General features: G+C 44.8%; 1 protein-coding gene across 1 annotated transcript in view; it reads left to right on the top strand.

Moving 5' to 3' along the window:
* Positions 1-4,614: 4,614 nt before the first annotated feature.
* LOC133003014 (tyrosine-protein kinase receptor UFO) overlaps positions 4,615-19,681 on the top strand; it is a 31,003-nt gene continuing 15,936 nt past the window's right edge. Inside the window, exons 1-7 of the mRNA XM_061072601.1 lie at positions 4,615-4,753; positions 8,486-8,696; positions 9,068-9,168; positions 9,250-9,432; positions 12,669-12,749; positions 12,847-12,962; positions 16,018-16,213. Coding sequence (XP_060928584.1) covers positions 4,615-4,753; positions 8,486-8,696; positions 9,068-9,168; positions 9,250-9,432; positions 12,669-12,749; positions 12,847-12,962; positions 16,018-16,213 — 1,027 coding nt within the window. The remainder of the gene's footprint in view (positions 4,754-8,485; positions 8,697-9,067; positions 9,169-9,249; positions 9,433-12,668; positions 12,750-12,846; positions 12,963-16,017; positions 16,214-19,681) is intronic.

Below are 19,681 nucleotides of genomic sequence, written 5' to 3'. Positions count from 1 at the left end.
TACATTTAATGCACAAATATACATAATGCACAACATAAAACATAAGCTGTGCCTCAGATTAAGAACGACCTGCTCCTGAGGGAATCAAATCACACCTACCATATTTCCTGAGGAAGCCTCGATGAACGCCCGCTGTGCTCATGCCTGTGGTCGTCACGGCACCAGGGACTGAAGTGAGACGCTGAGGCTTCTGATGATGAAGAACAGGGTGAGAGGGAGAGAGAGAGAGAGAGAGAGAGAGAGAGAGAGAGAGAGAGAGACAGAGAGAATAATCCGCACTATTTAGGCCTCCCCTCCTTAAAGCCGTGCCGTTGTAAGTGGAATTGGAGCCGTCCCTTCTGCACAGAGACATATGAGCCTCGGAGGGACGAATAATAATCATAACAGCGATGGACAAATCCCATCAGAGGGATCCTGTGATTTTCATCATGGCCGTCACCAGATGTCATGGTCACGTTGGGCCGTCCCACGCTGCTCCTCTCTCAGAAACACAGAGTTAAGCCTCTGTTTTTTGCGGCCCTGGACGAACCATATGGGCGACAGGTCAACATCGAAATGTCATCAAACCTGCTCCTCGCCCGGCCTCCGAGGAGGAGACAGGGTTTTGATCACCTCCCGCTCAGGCAGATTAAAAACAACAGATTATTATTCTTGCAAAGCTGGAAGCCTGTTGTTGTGGTGCTGAAGATCCGACCCCGGTTCTAATCCAACCGGACCTGGGACACGTGCCCTCACCAGTGCAACAACCTCCAAGATATTAACGGCTTTTCAAGGTCACAGATCCAACCTGGATTAAATGTTTCTCATTGTTCCTGGTCCGAGCTTGATTATCACAGTTTGAATAACGTTATATAACAGGAGGGATAAAAATAAAACGTCCACTGCACTGGACAGCTTTCATGGAGACATGGTTTGTTAGATGATTCCTGAACAAAGACAAGAGGCTTAAAAATACACACTTTGATAAATCAGCGATTAAAAGAGGAATCAGAACAACAATAAAAATGAACACAGAGTCAATGGATCTTTTATTTGCCTCCAGGAACTTTATATTTTCACTCTCACTGATATCAAACTATAGAGTCTCTCTCTTCCTGGTTCTCCTGCGGAGTCCATGAATTAGATTCCCAAATTCAAGTTCAAGGATGGAAACTTATTAAACTGGAAAATTCAAACTTATTGGCCCATCAGGGTCTTCATGGGTTTCCTCCCATATTCCAAATGCATGGTTGTTTGTGTCTATAATATCTATATCTATCTGTGTACATGTAGATCTGTATAAAGACACAAACCACCACTGACTTCTATCAGCCCTGTGATATGATGGCGACCTGTCCAGGATGTTCTCTTCCTCTCTCGCCCAATGTCAGCTGGGATTGACTGCAGCTTATCAAAAGGATAATCGGCACAGATAATCGATGGATGATGGATGATGGATGAAGGATGGATTGATGGATGGATGATAGATGGATGATAGATGGATAGATAGATGGATAGATAGAATACAATCCTGAAATTTCATCTTCTTACGGGACTATGTCCTTTTTTTCAACCAATATTTGTGTTTATGATGAATTCTGAAAAAAATATATCAATTAATTTTTGCTGTTGGATCAATGACAATCGACACAAAAACGAAAAATGTCTTGTATATATATTTGTTTTATATACAGTTATTTCTTTCTTATGTGAAGTACTTATTGTGTTGTTATGCTTTATGTTAAATGTATGCACCTTTTTACCAAAGAAAATTCCAGGTAGGTGTAAACCTACTTGGCAATAAATCCATTCTGATTCTGATTCTGATTCTGATTCTGAAGATTTATGTTAGTTTTCACGCTTTAACTACTGAAATGGAAACTTTACAAGCAACCAAAACAGTCTTCAACTAAATAAAAACTATAAATATAACTAGAAAAATACAAACAGTCAAACAAGGCTCCTCCAACTTTCTCCTCCAAATTGTTATCAAAGTGAAATGATTTGAATTGAATTATGGGAGATTTGCTCCCATGTGAGGAAAGAGGGATTTTCCTTTTTCCGCCACCAGGGGACAGAAGAGCCCTTGAAACTCCAGGCGGTCACACGTCACGTCAGTTCCTGTGATGCATCAACAGGTTGGGGGAAGCACTTCATCTTTGGCTGCAGAAACAAGGAGGTGAAGAAGAGGAAGAGGAAGAAGAGCCAGTAGAGTCTCTCAGTGGAAACAGGTTGTTTAGTTCATCAGACAGTGCAGGAGGCCACTGGTGCTGCAGCCTGACACAGTGACCCTGTGACTGGTCTTACTGGTCCGAGTGGCTTTTTGACTTGAGGCATTTCAAATCCACTCTCACTTCCTTTTAAAATCTGTAAATCCTGAAGTCCAGGGGGGTGGGGGGGTTCTGGTGAATCAGGTTTGCAGGATTTGGCTTAAAACCTGAATGTTGATTCCTGCCGCTGACGCCCATCCCCCTCGAAAACCCAAACATTCCCGGCTCCCAGGTTCATCCAGCCCCCAAAAAACTTTGTGTTTTTGGAGAAGAACTCCCCTCTTTCTTGTACAGGACCCCCTCGGTGACCCCCTCTCCCCCCCCTCCCCTCTCTGTGCTTCTATCTGGGAGCACTGAGAGCGCCATTGCTCAAGCTCCTATTGAAAAGGGAGCAGATACAATGGGGTCTTTCTCAGTCCCTCTCTGTCTCCATTAAAGACCCTGGGAACACAACACTGTCCACAGAGCCGCTCTTAAAGGGCCAGTGGGACCAGGTCTGTCCACAACCTGCATCCCAGCACCTCCCAGCACTTTAATGAGAGAGAGAGACGGAAAACAAATGATTCACGTGAACTCTGCAGGGCCTTCTCCCAGCAGAACCCCCCCCTAGACATCCCAGTCCGATGTGATGGGACCTGCAGCGTTTATTTAGTCTGCAGCTCAGGATGCATCAGTGGAGTTTCATGCAAACACAGAAGTTTGATTACTAACCCATGTTTGGTAGAATCCCTTTATCCAATCAGGAGGCTGTGATTCTCACCCTACATAAGATGTTGGTTCAATAAAGGTTGAAACTTTTAGCAGCAAGTCAATAAAGTTCACGTCGTAGTGTAAATCCACTTAATTAGTTTTCAGGCCGATTGAGGAAATTCATTTAGAAGTCGTTGGTTCTTCAGGACCTCGTTTAAAGAACTGACGGAACAAGTTGTTTTTTATTAACAATGCAAATTAATGAGCAGAGGGGTTAATGTGTATTGTGGCCCAGACACGGAGAATCATTCATTTATCCATTCAACCTGTGTGTTGACCCTAGGCACACAATGAGGTGGAGATAATGATAGAGCTGCAGTGCTGAAAATAAACAAACATTCAAAGACACACAAACCGAAATGAGACGCAGTCAAATCAAAGCAAAGTAGCAAAAACAATAGCAAATATAATTTGAACAAATATATATAAACTAAAACAATGGAGGTATAATAAAGTGAGATAAAAATACAACTTTAATGGTGCTAAGAATATCTGTTGGATAAACAATATTTATGAAATCAGCTGCATATATGATTAACGTCTCAATTAATTATGAGAATAAATTTAATAATCAAGAAAATAAAAGTTAGTCACTGCTGTACAAAGTTTTCAATCTAAAACTCATCTAATTTTAATCCTTTATAAGTGTTTTTTCAATTCCATTTTTTACTTCTGCTCTTGATTTTTGCTATTTGGCAATTTCACAGTTTCACTATTTGTGTTTTAAAAATAATCTGATTTGAATCTGTGAGTAAACCGACTCGTTTACTCTCTTCTGCTAAGGTTCCCGACATCAGACGGACTCACACACACACACACACACACACACACACACACACACACACACACACACACACACACACACACACACACACACACACACACACACACACACACACACACACACACACACACACACACACACACACACACACACACAGGCCACTTTGTGTTTCCAGCGGGAAATGGTCGATTCACTGCGGCTATTTGCAACTTGTGTGGATCCGTGCGTAATTAAAAAGCGAATGGGGGATTGTTCGGAGACAATCAGCTGCCGCAGGGTTCCTCACATCCTCCGAGGGAAGGAGGGAGACCCAGGAGGAGGAGTGAGAAGAGGAGGAGGAGGAGGAGGGTGCAAAGAAGTTGAGTTGAGGAATTTGAATCCTGTTTGAAGGGGGGAGAGAGAGAGAGAGAGAGAGAGAGAGGGAGAAGAAAGGGCGAAGGGGGGGGGATGTCTGAGTGAGTCTGAGGGAACCGGTGAGAAGGAGAGAAGCTGCTGGGAACATTGGTTTAAAGAAGAACACTCACTGGTTTTCTACTGTACAGACTGGGATTTAGAAAACTTCAGGAGGGAAAGTTCCAAGTTTGGAGTGCGCTCGTTTCTTGGAGAGCCGTGCGTGTTTGGATCAACACAAAACAACAACAACAACAACAACACAACCTGGGGAAGCGACCGGACCCGCGGAGGATTCTCTCTCTCGTCCACGATCTGTGTGAAATCGGATTTGTTTTGGTTCCCAGTCGCGGATAAACCGGTTTCTGGATCATCTGAGTTGGGAGGAGGAGGAGGTGGTGGGGGGGTAGGTGGGGGTGTTGGAGCTGCTGAGATGCGGTGATGGAGTCCGGAGATGTTTCCAAGATTCTCCTGAAGCTGCTTTTCACGTCCAGAGGAACCATGACCTGGTTTCACAGATGGTCGCTCCTGATCCTCATGTTGTCCGCCTGGAGGTCGGTGGGCGCAGGTTCTCTAACAGGTAAGCTGGAGCCCCCCTCCACCCACACCCCCACCCTCACTCCTCCTCATTGTTGTTTGGCAGCTTCACCAAACATCTTAATGAGCAATTAGCTCCGTCAGCTTTCTGCTCCTATAACTCGTTAAATCAATTTGCTGCGGGTTGGAGAAGTGGAGCCGCAGCTGGAAGCGCTTCAACATCTGTGGCCAACACCGAGGGAGCCGTTCCACTTTTAAAACAAGGTGATAAAAGAAGGGTTTTTACACAAATCTGCTGATGTTGAGACCCAGAAGGAAAGTGTGTGTTTGTTTTTGTCTGGAGATCTGTTTTCCATGATGATCAGGTGCAGCAACCAGAGCTGAGGGTTTCCTCCTGATGTGGAAGTTTGAGAGACAAGTCTCACCTCTGAGGCTTAAAATACATCCTTCTGGGAAAGTGAGGGAACATCATTAAAGCCCACTCCTCAGCCAGAAGAGCAAAAACACAAACCTTGCTCTATAAATAGTGTTGACACTCACAGTTCATTTTAAACTGCAGCTGTAAGTGTGCATGGAAACACTGCCAACTTTCATTCAGGTCATTTTCTGTTTCCAAAACTCTGACCTCGGCAGCCAGCGGATAAAAAACACAGAGTCCCTCCAGGGGCCTCCACCTGTCAGCTCATGTGTTTTGACCATTACAGTCACGCAGCTTCTCTCTGGGAACTGCACCTCTGCCCTCAGTCAGATCTATGACCAGCAGGGACAGAGATTACTCCACGCTGCTGTGATTTAATAGCTTCACAGGAGGAGAATTTTCCCCCTGATGTCTCAGTTCCTATTTGGATGTAGGTACGGCTGGAGAGGGGCCCGGGAGTTGAGGAGGAGGAAGGGAGGAAGGGGGGGGTCGAATGCTTTTGGCTTGTGAGTCAGAGCCGGTGTGACTCAAGCACTGGAATGATGGATGGGGTAAGGGGGCAAGAGCGCAGGAGAAAGAGCTGGGAGGGGAGGTGGCAAAATGTGTAGCGATGAATCCGAAGAAAGGCATGAAAGGGAGGCCAAGGGAGAAAGAGGGCAAAGGCTCGGGCTTGAGAATGGAGGAGCGTCAAAAAGCCAGAAAGAGAGAGAAGGAGGATAAATGCTCGGGCTGTGTGGTGGTAGTTTCTTGGTATGTGCAAGTCCACTGACATTTAACATCTGAGCATTTTCCAGAGACTCAGAAAGAGGAAGGGTGGAGAGAGACAGAAGAGTGTGGGACCTCCAGGGACAAGAGGGGACAAAAGGGAGGAGATAATCACAAATGAAGCAGGGGCCACACACACACACACACACACACACATACACTTTGACCATGACCTGCTGCCTCTTGTCTACCTCTGCATTCTCATAAAAGCTTTACAGGCTTATTATTACATGAATGCAGCACTAAAGAGACAGAGAAAGAAAGTAGGGCTGGTTTTGTTCAGGTTTCTGCTGAAGGATGAGAAAAAAAATGGAGAGAGAAACGAGTCGAGGCCGAGCAGATCGTTGAAAGGAATCAGCCAAGCTTAAAAATAAAGGGAGGAATGACTTTTAACGCCAGAAGAGCTGCGAGAGCCGGAGAGGCGGTGGAGCAGAGACTCAGCAGGGCCCTTGGTTTACTGCACGCTCCTAACAAGCTCTCTGAAGGCCGGAGTCGTGCACGTACGTGTGCATGTGAAGTGTAGAGAGCATGTTCATATGAGGGGAACTAGAATGACACCCAGAGAGCGTGCACATCCGCCAAGGCCGAGCTGTCCCCTGCAGAGAAACCACATTTCAATTCATTAGATCTGGATTTTTAAATCTGGATCTGCAACAAATGGTACAAACAGTTAAAAATATCAGAAAACATGTAAATGAAGTCACAACATCTGCTGCTGTTGTTGCTCTGGATGAACACAACTGGACACAACTGTGAATTGTCTCCACATTAGTCATTAAGTATTTGCACTGATTCATCTATTTGGCACTATTCCACTTTGCACTATAATCACACACTGAGGTTCATATCCTCCCTGTGCCCTTATGACTGCATAATTACATGTTGTGTATGTTGTGTACTTACATGTCGCTTGTGTGCTTTTATGTTGTATATTTATATGTCGCTTGTGTACTTATATATTTACACTGGGGATCAGAGAGAAGCAGCATTTCAATCCTGTATATTTGACTTTGAAAATGTTGAAAAACATCTTGTATTTCCTGGTTCTGTGGTTTAATCCCGGCAGTAGGTTTTGCGTCATCCTGCTGACAAACAGACCAACAGATGAAAACATAACTAGACAAAACAAAGTCTATATTTTTGGAAATTCTCGATCCTCTAGTCTCATCTTAAATTAACACTCATTGTATCGTGGGATGAGCTTTTGCTTGTGATAGTCAGCGGAAGCAAAACATTCATCCAGTTGTTTTAAGGTCCGTCTGCTGCGGATGAATGATGAGTGTTTACGTGTGTTTTTCCCTCAGCCCTCCGGGGTGAAGGGGTCGAAGGTCGGCCGTGAAATAGACGATGAGGGCGGGTTGACGAGCTTGAGAAAATCTTTACAGGCGTCACTCGGTGAAACGTGTGATTTATTCCCGTCCAGAAATTCTAAAACTCCGGCCGAGTTGGAAGGTTCCCAAATCATTTAATCTTTTAAGTTTTCTTATCAAGTGCAGGGTGCTCGTGCCTCGGATGCTTAGCATTTTTATTTGATACCTCAGAAGACAGAGAGTGACCCAAGGACTAAAGGACTAAACAAACCCACGGGTGTGTCTGTTCTTTTAGTTTTTAAACCGACGCACATGATTTATCCTCGGCGTCATCTCTCGTTTCCGTTAAATGTCTGAAAAGCGAGAGAAGCCAGAAGCAGCCACGAGGAGTTTATAGTCATCGTATATTTCTGGCGATGTTCTCTTTGTGGACGTTGAGCAGATTCCCAGTCGACCTGCAGCCTGAGAGAAACCCTGGATGTGTGTGTGGTGTTTGCTCTGTGGGCTGTGACACTGGGGCAGGAACAAGGAGCCTTTGTCCCAGTATCAGCTCCGTGCTCCTCAGGTCAGCTCCTCTCTCAGTCACCAGATAACCAGACTCACTGAAGAGCCGGTGTGGTGCTGGTGAACTCGGTGGTGGGATGAAACCAGTCCTGCATTAATGAGCGGATTTATCAGAGTGAGCAAACGGCACAATGACGGGTTCAGAGGTGAAAAGATCAGTTGATTCATCGACATGTCAACATTCATATTGATGATCACTTACGTTTTTGAGTCGTTCATTCAAACAAATTCTGCTGCAGCTTCTCAACGTGTATTAATCTCACTTTAAATTGAATTTCTGTTGGTTTCGGACATTTTCACTAATTTCCCAGGGAATAATTCATGGATCTTGATAAAAAAAACCTGCCATTATGAGAGAACAGATATTGAAAAGTGTGTGAAATTAAATATAGCGGAGGTATGCGCTGTACTCAGTGACTTTCTAGTTTTCTTTTGGTTTATACCTTCAAGAGAAGTCATGTTTACCATGTTTACACGATTCGTTTTGAATAAACCATTGTTTCTGTTTGCAAGATTCAAACCATTCAAAGGCCAAATATCTAGATTTACTGTGTCGAATCCCATTTTAATATTGTATGAACATATTATAAAGTCGGACCTAACGCAGTCTTTAGAAGGGAAAGCTCCAGGTTGTTTGATATGGTTTTACTGTATGTTTTTTAACAAGTGACAGAAACACAAACCCACTTTTCCCACTTCCTCCTTCTCTCAATCACAGATTTGGAGTTTGAGCGGAGTCCTGGCGATGTCATCTCGTCGCTGGGCCGACCCGTCCGGGTGCAGTGCATCCTGACGGGGTCGGGGGGGGAGGAGGAGGACCCGCCCGATGTGCTGTGGCTGAGAGACGGCGTTCCACTCCAGTACGCAGACACCAACCAGTTCCAAGGTCACACTGGCTCCAACATTTGGAAGATAATCAGCACGCTGAGGTAGGCGGCGGTTTCATCTGTGACGGACATCTGCTTCTTTCTAATAATAAATGTCACAAGGGAGCCACACCTGCTCCAAATCTGCTGTGATTGTATTTAACTTCCTGTTCCTCCACCTTATCCGTTCACCTGGATTAACCAGTTCTGTTGGATCCGTGCACTGACTTCCAGCTGCTTTCGAGAGAACTTTAAATAACTGATAAAACCAGTAGAATCCCTGAATGTGTTTAATCCCTGAATGATTGGAAAGCAAAATGTGGAAGGGAAGTAATCAGACTCTTTCTGCCTCTTTCTCCCACTTTTGTCACTTTGGTTTTGTCATTGCTTGATATTTATGAAAGCACTGAAATCATGTTCCTTTGATTTTCCAGTATTGAGAAGGTGCAGCTTCCGGACATGGGCTCGTACAGATGTGCTGTTCTGTCGGAGCATCTGCAGGTTCTGTCTGAGGAGGGGAGCATCCAGCTGGAGGGTGAGTTCATCTACTGACAGCGACAAAGCCGATTTGTTTGGATTGTTGGTGAAAAGTCTGACTCCGCTCGTCCTCCCTCAGGCCTTCCTCATTTCTCCGTGGAGCCCCAGCACAGGTCAGTGGTGGCCAACGTGTCCTTGAGCCTGAGCTGCGTGGCCCACGGCCCCCCCGAGCCGGTCAGGGTCATCTGGCTGCAGGACGGGGCGCCGCTCAACTCCCTGTCGGACCCGGTGGCGCTGTCGCCCTCCACACTCAACCTCACAGGTATCAAACTGCACTGAGCGCTCAACGCCACGTTTAGACAGTTTCTGTCTCAACGCCTGAAAGACCGAGAGGCTGGAGGCTTTGTTTTCAAGTCGTCCGTCTGTCCGTGTCCATTGTTGTGAACACGATATCTCAGCAACGCCTCGAAGGAATCCGTTCAAATGTAGTACAAACATTCACATGGACTCACAAATCGACTGATTAGATTTGGGTGGGCAGAGGTCAAAGGTCACAGGGATTTACATTCCAGTAAGTTCTAGTTCTAGTCCAAGTAGCAACGTTGTTTAAATCGCTTTAACAACCACAATAAAAAAAAACCTTGGTTTGCATTTAATCCATTTAGGTTGATTATAATTTGCTCTTTAAAAAGCAGCACTGAAACTCTCTTCTATAGTTTCAAAGACTTAAGAGATCCTCCCCCCTTCAGGGCTGAAACAAAACCACAGAGTAACCACCCTCCCCCTGAGAGAGAGAGGGTCGGCTGGCCCGCTGCCACTGGATCCATTGTAACTTGTGGTTTTGTGGTTGTTGGGTAAAGACAGAGCAGCAGGCACAAGATGGACTAATGGGAGAAGAGGACATGAAGAGATAAAAGGACAGTTATAAAAAAGGAGGAGGGCTCAGTTACTGGCTGCAGACCTCGGGTGCGTGCCAGAGCTCCGGCCTGTGTTAGGTCCAGCAGTAGGAGGACAGGCGGAGTCAGACTGATGGAGCGAGGGGCAGGCGGCAGTGGTCCCTGTGAGGATCTGGTTTGACTCATCCGAGGAGGCTGCCAACGTGCCGCTGCCGGGAACCTGCACTCACAGCTGTGGAATGGGCAGCTGCTCCGACAGACCACAGGTCCGCACCACGGCAAACGCAAATAATCATTCAATAGGCCGGTGAGGAGGAGTGACACGGATCTGCGAGGAGTCAAGGACAATGAGTTCCCCTGTAACTGCAACTTTCCACTCACATGTGATCGACAGTGAAGGAGCTAAAACCCCTTTTGTATTATTCCCAGTGCACCAGTGAGCACAAACTTGAAGAAAGTCCTCACAAACTGTTCCATGCTCGTGTTCTGGGGCCTAACATCCATTGTTATCGGAGGGTTTTGTGTATTCCTCTGTTTTATATCTTTGCAAACTGAATATATTTGCATTTAAGATTCCTGTAGATACAACTAACAACTGGAAAACAGGAGTTTATTAGAGTTTATGATGAGTATTTTCTTCTTTTACATTACATTACATGTCATTTGGCTGACGCTTTTGTCCAAAGCGACTTACAATTGGTACACTCATCATTTATGAGGGGCCATTTAGGGGTTCAGTATCTTGCCACGGACACTGGGGAAGAGTGGGGATTGAACCGGCAACCTTCTTGTGGGAGAACGACCACTCTACCCCCTAGGCCATACTTCTTTCTAATCTATTACACTGCTTTTAAAAGTTCGTCAAAGTTAAGAAGCTTTACCAGAAGGGGGGGTCTTAAAGAGACAGGCGCTATAACAAAGTGTTTCCGTCAGAGGCTGAAAAGAGGAGCTGCAGCATTGGTCCGAGGAAAGTCATGTGTTTTCTGAAAGTCAGAGCATGAAAACATTTAAAAGTAATAACACAGTTTGGATTTATGAACATGATTCTTTTCCAGAAATCTAAAAGGGAGTCGTTAAATCAACAATGACTATTTCCCTTGTAAAAAACAAAACAAGCAGCTGGAGCACATCAACAAAACGATGAAAAGTACAGTAAGCCCCTGTCGTAATACTCTCTGAGTAATACTGGTCAGTACTGCGATGCCCATGAGCTCAGAGCTTCCTGTTGACCGACAGCTTCCGCTTCTCGCTGGATGTTGTGCTGCAGTTTGCTGACGGGGACGGAAACAGGCAGAAGGACGAGTGGCGCAATCTCGAGATGGCCTGATGAGGAGTTCATTCACCCACACAGCCGCCAGTCATCATCCCTCCCTCCTCTTCCTCTCTCTCACCCCCCCCCCGCCTCACCCAGAGAGGATCGTACCCCCTGTTCTTTTTCCGGCCGCAACACAATGGAGGCATGGTGCCGTCCGTGCGGAGCGACACACTGTGATCCTGTGTTGGTGGCTGGTGGTCAGTGTCGGGGGTGTTAGATAACAGTGATAAAACGTGAACATCACATGTTTCAGCGTGTGTGTGTGTGTGTGTGTGTGTGTGTGTGTGTGTGTAGTCTTGTGGTATGACTGGAGTGTGTGAGCCCACTGTGAGTCACTTCTGTCAGACGACTCATTCTGTGTTGAATGTCGGTGTCACGGTGTCAGAGGAGCCTCGGCAGCTCAGACTCTGCAGAACCGATTCTCTCTGTTCTCAGATAAATTCTCTGCAAGAAATGTTTCCACTATCAACAAGCTGCTGCCGGCGTGAAGAAGTGTTATCATCCAGTCTGAGTTAGATAATGAGTTCAAGGTGGTTTGAACACATTAGTTGAGACTTAGTGTCTTCAAGCTTTGACTGATATACAGATCTAAAGATAAGTGGTTCTATATAATATCCAGATCCACCAATATGGAGTACCAACTTTCCAAGAGGGATATATTTGCCGATACATATATTAAAATAATATTGGATCAACGTTATCAAACCCTTTATTAAACAGAAACGTGTTTTTGAGTTTAACAATAGACTTTATCATAAATAACTACAAAGAAAACGAAAAACACAAATACAACCAAATATGTAGGCAAACATGATGTTTCAAGCAATTTCGATGATTATACATTTTTTAAACCTTAAAAGAAACATTAATGGGAGATGCTGTTGAACCATATCTCACTGTATTTATTATTTATTATGTAACCTTTACGTCATCGTCAAGACAAACTGATTAAAATAATAACATAAGCAAGAAGAAGCTACATTAACAAGACGAGTGTGTGTTGAATGAAGAAAGTGAAATATGATGCTTTGATTTTCAAATGGAGCAGAAAGAGTCTCGACCTGTTTTATGTCTTTCAGCCCTTTAGTTTTTCTATTCTCTTAAAAATGTCCTGACACACACACACACACACACACACACACACACACACACAGGATCATACCAGGGTTGACAGAGAGAGATCACGTTACCTTATGGAAACCATTACCCTCTCACTATTCTCACTTCACTTCAAACTTTCACACCGTTTCTCACATAATTATTATTTGCGACTCAGCACTCTGGTTTCTGAAGAGCTCAAACGTTTCTCTCTTCACACGTGTGTGTTGTTTTGATTTTCCCGTCCAGGTTTGAACCGGACCAGCACTTTCTCCTGTGAAGCTCACAACAAAAAAGGTGTGGCCACGTCTGGATCCGGCACCATCACTGGTAGGTGGCACCAGAACTCCTGTCCGGCCTCTTTAACAAACCTCTCCTGGTTTGTTGTTGTTTATCTAATCAGTTTATATTTCTATCTGGTCTCTAGTTCTTCCGTTGAAGCCTGAGAACCTCCGAGCCGTGGAGGTCAATCAGACCAGCGTGCGCCTGTCGTGGCGTGCTGGGTTCGGCGGCGACTACCCGATCATCCGCTGCACCGTTCAGGTGAGAGCACGTGACACCAGCGTGAGAGAGAGAGAGAGAGAGAGAGAGAGAGAGAGAGAGGACAAAACCACAAGTCGCTGAGAAAACAAGCCTGGAAAACTGGGACTGTTTGACCTGCGTGTTAAATAAACTCATCCCTCTGTTTGTGGGACTTTGCAAAACAGAGTCGCACCTTTTTCCAGGGCTGATTTTTTTTTAAAGAAAAGAGGGCTTTCTTCTCTTTTCTTCTCTTAACTCATCCTCTACCCCTCCCTGCTCTATTCCTACACCAGTGGCTCAGGTTTCACTCTGGGAAAGTGGCCTCCTGGACCAGCACCGCTCCCTCTCTCTCTCTCTCTCTCCTGTTCCCTGTCAGTGTCTCTCGGCCACTCTGCAGCTCTGTGGCCGCTGCAGAGCCGGGGAACTATTTGTCTTCTGCAGCCGTGCAGCACCACCCCGAAACGTCTGGTTCTAATAAAGCTGCCCCTCATACCTCTCGCTGTTCTTTCCCTCTCACCCCGCCTTTCCCCTCGGTCTTCTCTCAACCCCTCCACCCCTCCACCCCCCCTCACAGGGGAACAAGGCGAGGGGCCAGCCTCAGCAGAACAGGGCAGAAATCATTTGAATTTAACTTTTCTTTGTGTGGCAACGAGCAGCGAGAAACAAAAAAGGAAAGAAAGGAAAGAATAAAAAAACAAAACGAACAAATAAGGGAATGTAGGAAGGAAGATACAAAGATACAAAGAAACATAGAAAGGAAGAAACATAGAAACATAGAAAGAAACAAAGAAACAAAGAAAGCAGGCTATAGGCAGCAGGTACGGTTGGTCTGAGCCATGCGAGGGGAATGCAGTGTGACTCAGACTCACAATTAGATTCAACACACTTGTTTACAGGCTGCACGGTGATTCACATCTCTGACACACACACAGACACACACAGCATTCATTCACTCATTCAAATAATCTAATATATCTTGAAATTACTCAGATAACTCAGACTGCTGTTGTTTTTAAAAGTTACTGCCAAAGCAGTGCATAACACACACACACACACACACGCACACACACACACACACACACACACACACACACACACACACACACACACACACACACACTCTGGTAACTTTCTTGTTATCTTATTCCAACCTTTACTTCTTGCCTAATCCTAAACTTTGACCTAAACCCAAGTGGATTTGCTTTTTGTCCCCATAAGGAAGACAAGTCCCCAGAATGTGAGTGTATAAACAGACCTAGGTCCCCACTACATGAGGAATACCCGGACCTCACACACAGTCACGTGCACACCCCACTCACGTGCACACACACACAGCTAATCTGTTTCTGCTCATGTAATTTGTAGCTCCCCTGTTCAGAGCAGCTCTGACTGTGAGATGCAGCGAGTCGCCTGCGGCAGAGAACAAAGAACCAGACACTTTAATGTGGTTTTCAAGATTTGTGCAATGAAGGATTTTTTTATTTCTTCTTCTCTGCTTTGTGTTCCTCTTTAAAACGTGCTGTTTTTCCCCAGCGTGGCTTTGCAGAGGCAGCAGGTTTCCATGTCTGGGATCGTTGGGTTAATGAGTTCTGCTCACGCTGCACCTTGCTGAGTCTGGCTCACACTCACACAGCTTTTACACCAGTTTACACAATTAACACGTAACGAGCGTCAACTTTCCAACCGTCGTTAGGCATCAGACAACAAACTCCTTTCTCTCCCTCCACAATAAGTCATAAACAAGTGTCTGCCAGCTTTAGACTAGGCTTTTTAATCTCGTTTTGACAACTTATCCCATTGTTTTCTATGAATTAAATAGATTAAGCATAAATTATTATAGCAAAAAGCCATTTAAAGTCATTTTACACAAATTTAGTGAAAGGTACAAGAATCACTTTCTCAGATTAGTTATTGTCATAGCAGCTTTTTAATTCACAGTGTTTTTCACAAATATCTTACACCCTCTGTCGTAAGATATTTGTCAACAGTATTAATTAGTTAATAGTTAAATTCAGATGACATTTCCCTTTTGAATCCAGTTGCTTTCTACATGATGTTGCTCTGAGTTTGTGTGTATTTGTCCAGGTTCAGCTTTGGTTGGGTTTTCTTATTGTTTTGACAACTTAACCCATTGTGTTCTATGAATTAAATAAGCAAAGGATAAATTGTTGTTACAAAAAGTCATTTAGAGTCATTTCACACAAATTTTGATAAAGATAAACTTTCTTGGATTAGTTGTTGTCATTGCCGCTGTTTAATTCGCAGTATTTTTCACAAATATCTAAAACCCTTAAATGGTCAATAATAATAATAAATTAATAATATTAATTCAGATCAGATTTTCCTTTTGAATCCAGTTGCTTTTTACATATTGTCGCTCTGAGTTTGTGTGTATTTGTCCAGGTTAAGCTTCGGTTGGGTGTTTTGTTGTTTTATCTTAAATCATGAACATGTTGGAACAGATTTCTCCGTCATATGAGTTATAATTAATATAAATGTTATGCACTAAAAGAACAGCATCCTCTTCCTGTTTGGGCCTTTAAGCAGTGAAGCAAATTCAACAACACAATCAGAAACCTGTCATCAGACAACAACCTCCTTTCTCTCCCTCCACAATAACTCATAAACAAGGGTCTGCCAGGTTGAGACTAGGTTTTTTAATCTTGTTTTGACAACTTAACCCATTGTTTCCTATGAATTAATAAATTAAGCATCAATTATTATTACAAAAAGTAATTTAAAGTAATTTAACACAAATTTTGTTAAGATTACAAGATAAACTTTCTTAGATTAGTTTTTGTCATAGCCGCTTTTTAATTCGCAGTATTTTTCACAAATATCTAAAACCCTTAAATTGGTCAATAATACAGATTAATAATATTAATTCAGGTGACATTTCCCTTTTGAATCCAGTTGCTTTCTATATGATGTTGCTCTGAGTTTGTGTGTATTTGTCCAGGTTCAGCTTTGGTTGGGTGTTCCTGTTTGTGCCTTTTAAGCAGTGAACCAAATTCAACAACACGATCAGGAACCTGTTGTTAAAAGCATATTTAAGTGTATTATCTCCGTCCTGCAGGCCCGGCAGTGGGGAGATTCGCTCGTCAGCGGCACAGGGAAGATGATCCACGACCAGAACGTGAACATCCCCCCCTCCACCCACCTCCTCGGGGACCTGGAGCCCCACAGCCTCTACACTGTGAGGGTGGCCTGTGACAGCAGCCAGGGCCCGTCGGCCTGGTCGCCCTGGGTGGAGCTACGCACCAGTGAAGGAGGTGAGAGCTCGGCCACTTGAGGAGATGTTTGTTTTCACACTGGAGGTCGTGTTGTGTGAGTCAAGGTCACGGCAAGGCAGCGTTATCGTGCTACTGACGGGGATTCCAGTCCAAGTCTCCTCCCGTCCCTGCCGCCTGACGGGAACATAACAAACGCTACACAACAGCTGATACGCACAAAATGAGACACTTTTTAAAGTGCTGTGGTTTGTTACATTTCATAGATGTCTCGGTTTGTTGCTGATCTGAAAGATGACGGCCGTTCTGCTGCTTTCCACTTGCATCTCAAGTCGTAGATGCACAGATTTGATATGAACTGTTTTTGCTCAGAAATTCATGTGTGTGAGTTGTTCTCTGATGGTATCTCCTGTCTGTCTCGTTGTTTACTATCTTGCCTCTTATTCAAACTGGGAAGTTTTCTGTTGACTGCTTTTCAGTTTGACTCCCAGCGAGTCCAGACACACAGAGAGAAGCGACTCGTGTGATAAGCAGTCGCTGTCATAATAATCCTTCCTGTGCCCCCTTTACCTTTAAGTCTGTGTTTATGAAAAAATACCAGACGCGAGTCACTGTGCCTCCGTGCACTCGGCTCCAAATGTAAACTCCTGAGGTGGAAGGCAGACTGGTACTGAAGGGACAGAGTATGTGGGAAGAGAAGGAGGGAGAGAGGGAGGGAGAGAGGGAGGTAGAGAGGGAGGGAGGGAGGACGTTAAAGTCTCCTGAAAGGCCTCAGTTAAGATCTCAGTGATCTGTCCAAGCTGTAATGCTGGCCTGGTGTGTGTGTGTGTGTGTGTGTGTGTGTGCGTGTGTGTGTGTGTGTTTAGACTGAGGTGGGATTTTCCATGCCAGCTCATGCCGTCTCTATCCGTGGATGAATAGGAATATGGAAATAGAGTTTACTAAGAGCAGAGATATGCCACAGCAGGGATGACGGGGGCTTTCCATAATGGAAGCTGCTTACGATCTGAAAACACAGATTCTCTCATGAGCAGAGAGAAGGAGAGAAGCAGAACTCTCTGTAAAGGAGAAGGAGAATCGTGGTTTCCAGATTCTCTTCTTGCTGCTCTCAGAACCGCAGAGTTTCAGTTCTTTGTTCAGCGGAGTTACAACAATCTCTGTTTCACTTCAGGGGAAAAAGGCTGTTTTGCCAAATTGTATAAATCCCCCTTTGGTCTTCTCTTTTTTGATTTGTGATTTCTTTTGTGATTTTATCTGTGGCTGCTCTCTCGACACTTGTTCTAATGAGTCAGAGGATGGAAAGCTGGTGGTCAGATGTAGTTCAGGAGGCATCGGAGGTCGGAGAGAGGTGGATTGTGAGAACACTCCCGTAATGTGTCTCATTAATAGATTGTGTAAATACCGAGTTTCCCCTTTGCTTCTCCTTCGTCTCCTCCCTAATTCTCGAATGTTTGGATTCATCCCATGAGCTGAACTCTGGATGTTCTCCTGAAATGATCTGGAGGGGCTCAGGAGGAAAAAGAGGAGCCGGTCAAGTAGAAGACGTCAACTTGAGACTCCGCCCCCTCCGCCTGCATGTTCTGTTAAGGTTCCTCCCTGTCCTGGAGAACGTGTCCGACCCTGACTATGTCCTGCAGCGAAGCCAACGGGTTCATGTCTGAAAACGACCACGCTCTCATCCTTCTCCTGCCAGCTCGCTTTTATTTTCATATCCATCCTCCCTTTCCCGAAACCTCCTCCTCTAACCTGCTCTCGTTTCTTTTCCTCTCTCAAATCCCGCAAAACACTACCGAGGAATTTATTTCCTGCATATCAAATCAAGGCCGAGCGAGGTTTTTTTCCAGCCTTCATCTCTTAGTCCCCCCCCCCCCATTTCTTGACCCCAGGTGACCTGTGATTTCTCTTTTCAGAGCACACAGCCATCGGCACTGTGGGAAAAAACAAAAATAGCGGGCTGATGGTGTGAGTAGGCGAAGGGATGGACGGGGTGGAAGACCAGGGAAATGGGGGGGAAGGGGAGAGGGCGCTTTGAGAAAACACTCATTTTGCTATTTTCCCAAAGTCCACGATTTCCCCTGGAGGCTGAGAGAACAGAGGGAAAGAGGGGGAGGTGGGGGGTGGGAGAGGAAGACAAACGACCCGTGTCACCCTCCTAATCCTGAAGTTTGCAACGGGATTACGTTTTAAATGTCCGTTCTGTAAATGGATTTTCTCTTCATGCTTTCGGAAAGAAGTAGCTCCAGAAATGCATCTTTCCAAAGCACAAAACAGAGCAAATTAAATACGACTGAGTGTAAAAACACACAGATCAGAATAAGGATTAAAGATCCAGACCTATAACTGATAAACCTTTGAATTATCTATTTTGTCGGAGCGTTTCTAGCCTCAGCTTTTGTCCTTTAATGGCGCTGAATTCAAATACATGTCAAATCGGGGGAAACACGTCCGTACGCTCTGTAGTTTACAAAGGAAGAAACTTAATATACACTTTTCTTTATTTCTATTATCCCTACAGCTCAATGAGATTAATTCAAAAAACTGAGCGAGAATCATGCGTTAAAGCTTTTCAGTCGATGGGATGTGATGAAAATGTTGGAAAATTGGTTTGGATTGTCAAGTGAAAAGTAGTTTACAAAAGGAAGAAAGGGAGAAACGTAATATACACGTTTCTTTTTTTTCTATAATCCCTACAGTTCAAATCAAAAATAAGATAACACATTGTGACATTATGACACATTTTTCTGTATGTGAAGTTTGATTGGACTCCTGCTCTGTTCTGTCACATCTGTCCTGTCCCTCTAATGTGACGCCAGAACAAATCCAGAGTTACTGGACGTTCCATCTCACAACGCTGAGTCATGACAACCTGGCACAAAACACACACACAACACACACACACACACACACACACACACACACACACACACACACAACACACACATACAGTCATGCGTCATATTTATTGTATTAATGCTACCATCAGCAGAAAGGCCGCAGCTGAGCATGAAAGGACGGCAGTTCTGCTCCGTTGTGAGAATCGATGAGAGTTTAGTGATGACACGAGACATCCGAGAGGTTTCCTGTTCCGTGCTGAGCTTGTTTTCATTAATGCAGAACAGAGAGCAGCTCCCAGGGTCGTGAGTCAGACTCTGGCTGAGCGATGACCTTGTTCCGTCCACGTGTTGAGGACGGAGAGGACGAGATGTTCGTTAGAGACCTGCAGCTTTTTAATCCCAGTGTTAAACAGTAGGCCGCCTTGGATGCGGATGTTAACCTTCGCTGTTGTGAACTAATTGTTCCTCAGATGTGTTTGTTTCTCGGCCGGCGTTGCCAAGCCAGCGCGGCGGCTTTCATGTGGAAAAGCAGAGAAGCAACGTGAGGCCATTTTCTTCTCTCTGCTTTCCCAGAAAACAACTCCAGCTCACATCTCCTTTCTTCTTCTGCAGAAACTTCCCCAAATCGTGCGACTGGACTTTTCTCGAGAAATCTCTGTTCACTTGAGCTCATAGC

Source organism: Limanda limanda, chromosome 6 (assembly GCF_963576545.1).
Source record: "Limanda limanda chromosome 6, fLimLim1.1, whole genome shotgun sequence".
NCBI classification, from domain to species: Eukaryota; Metazoa; Chordata; class Actinopteri; order Pleuronectiformes; family Pleuronectidae; genus Limanda; species Limanda limanda.
The sequence above is the reverse complement of the archived record's forward strand: the minus strand, read 5'-3'. Positions and strand labels throughout refer to the sequence as shown.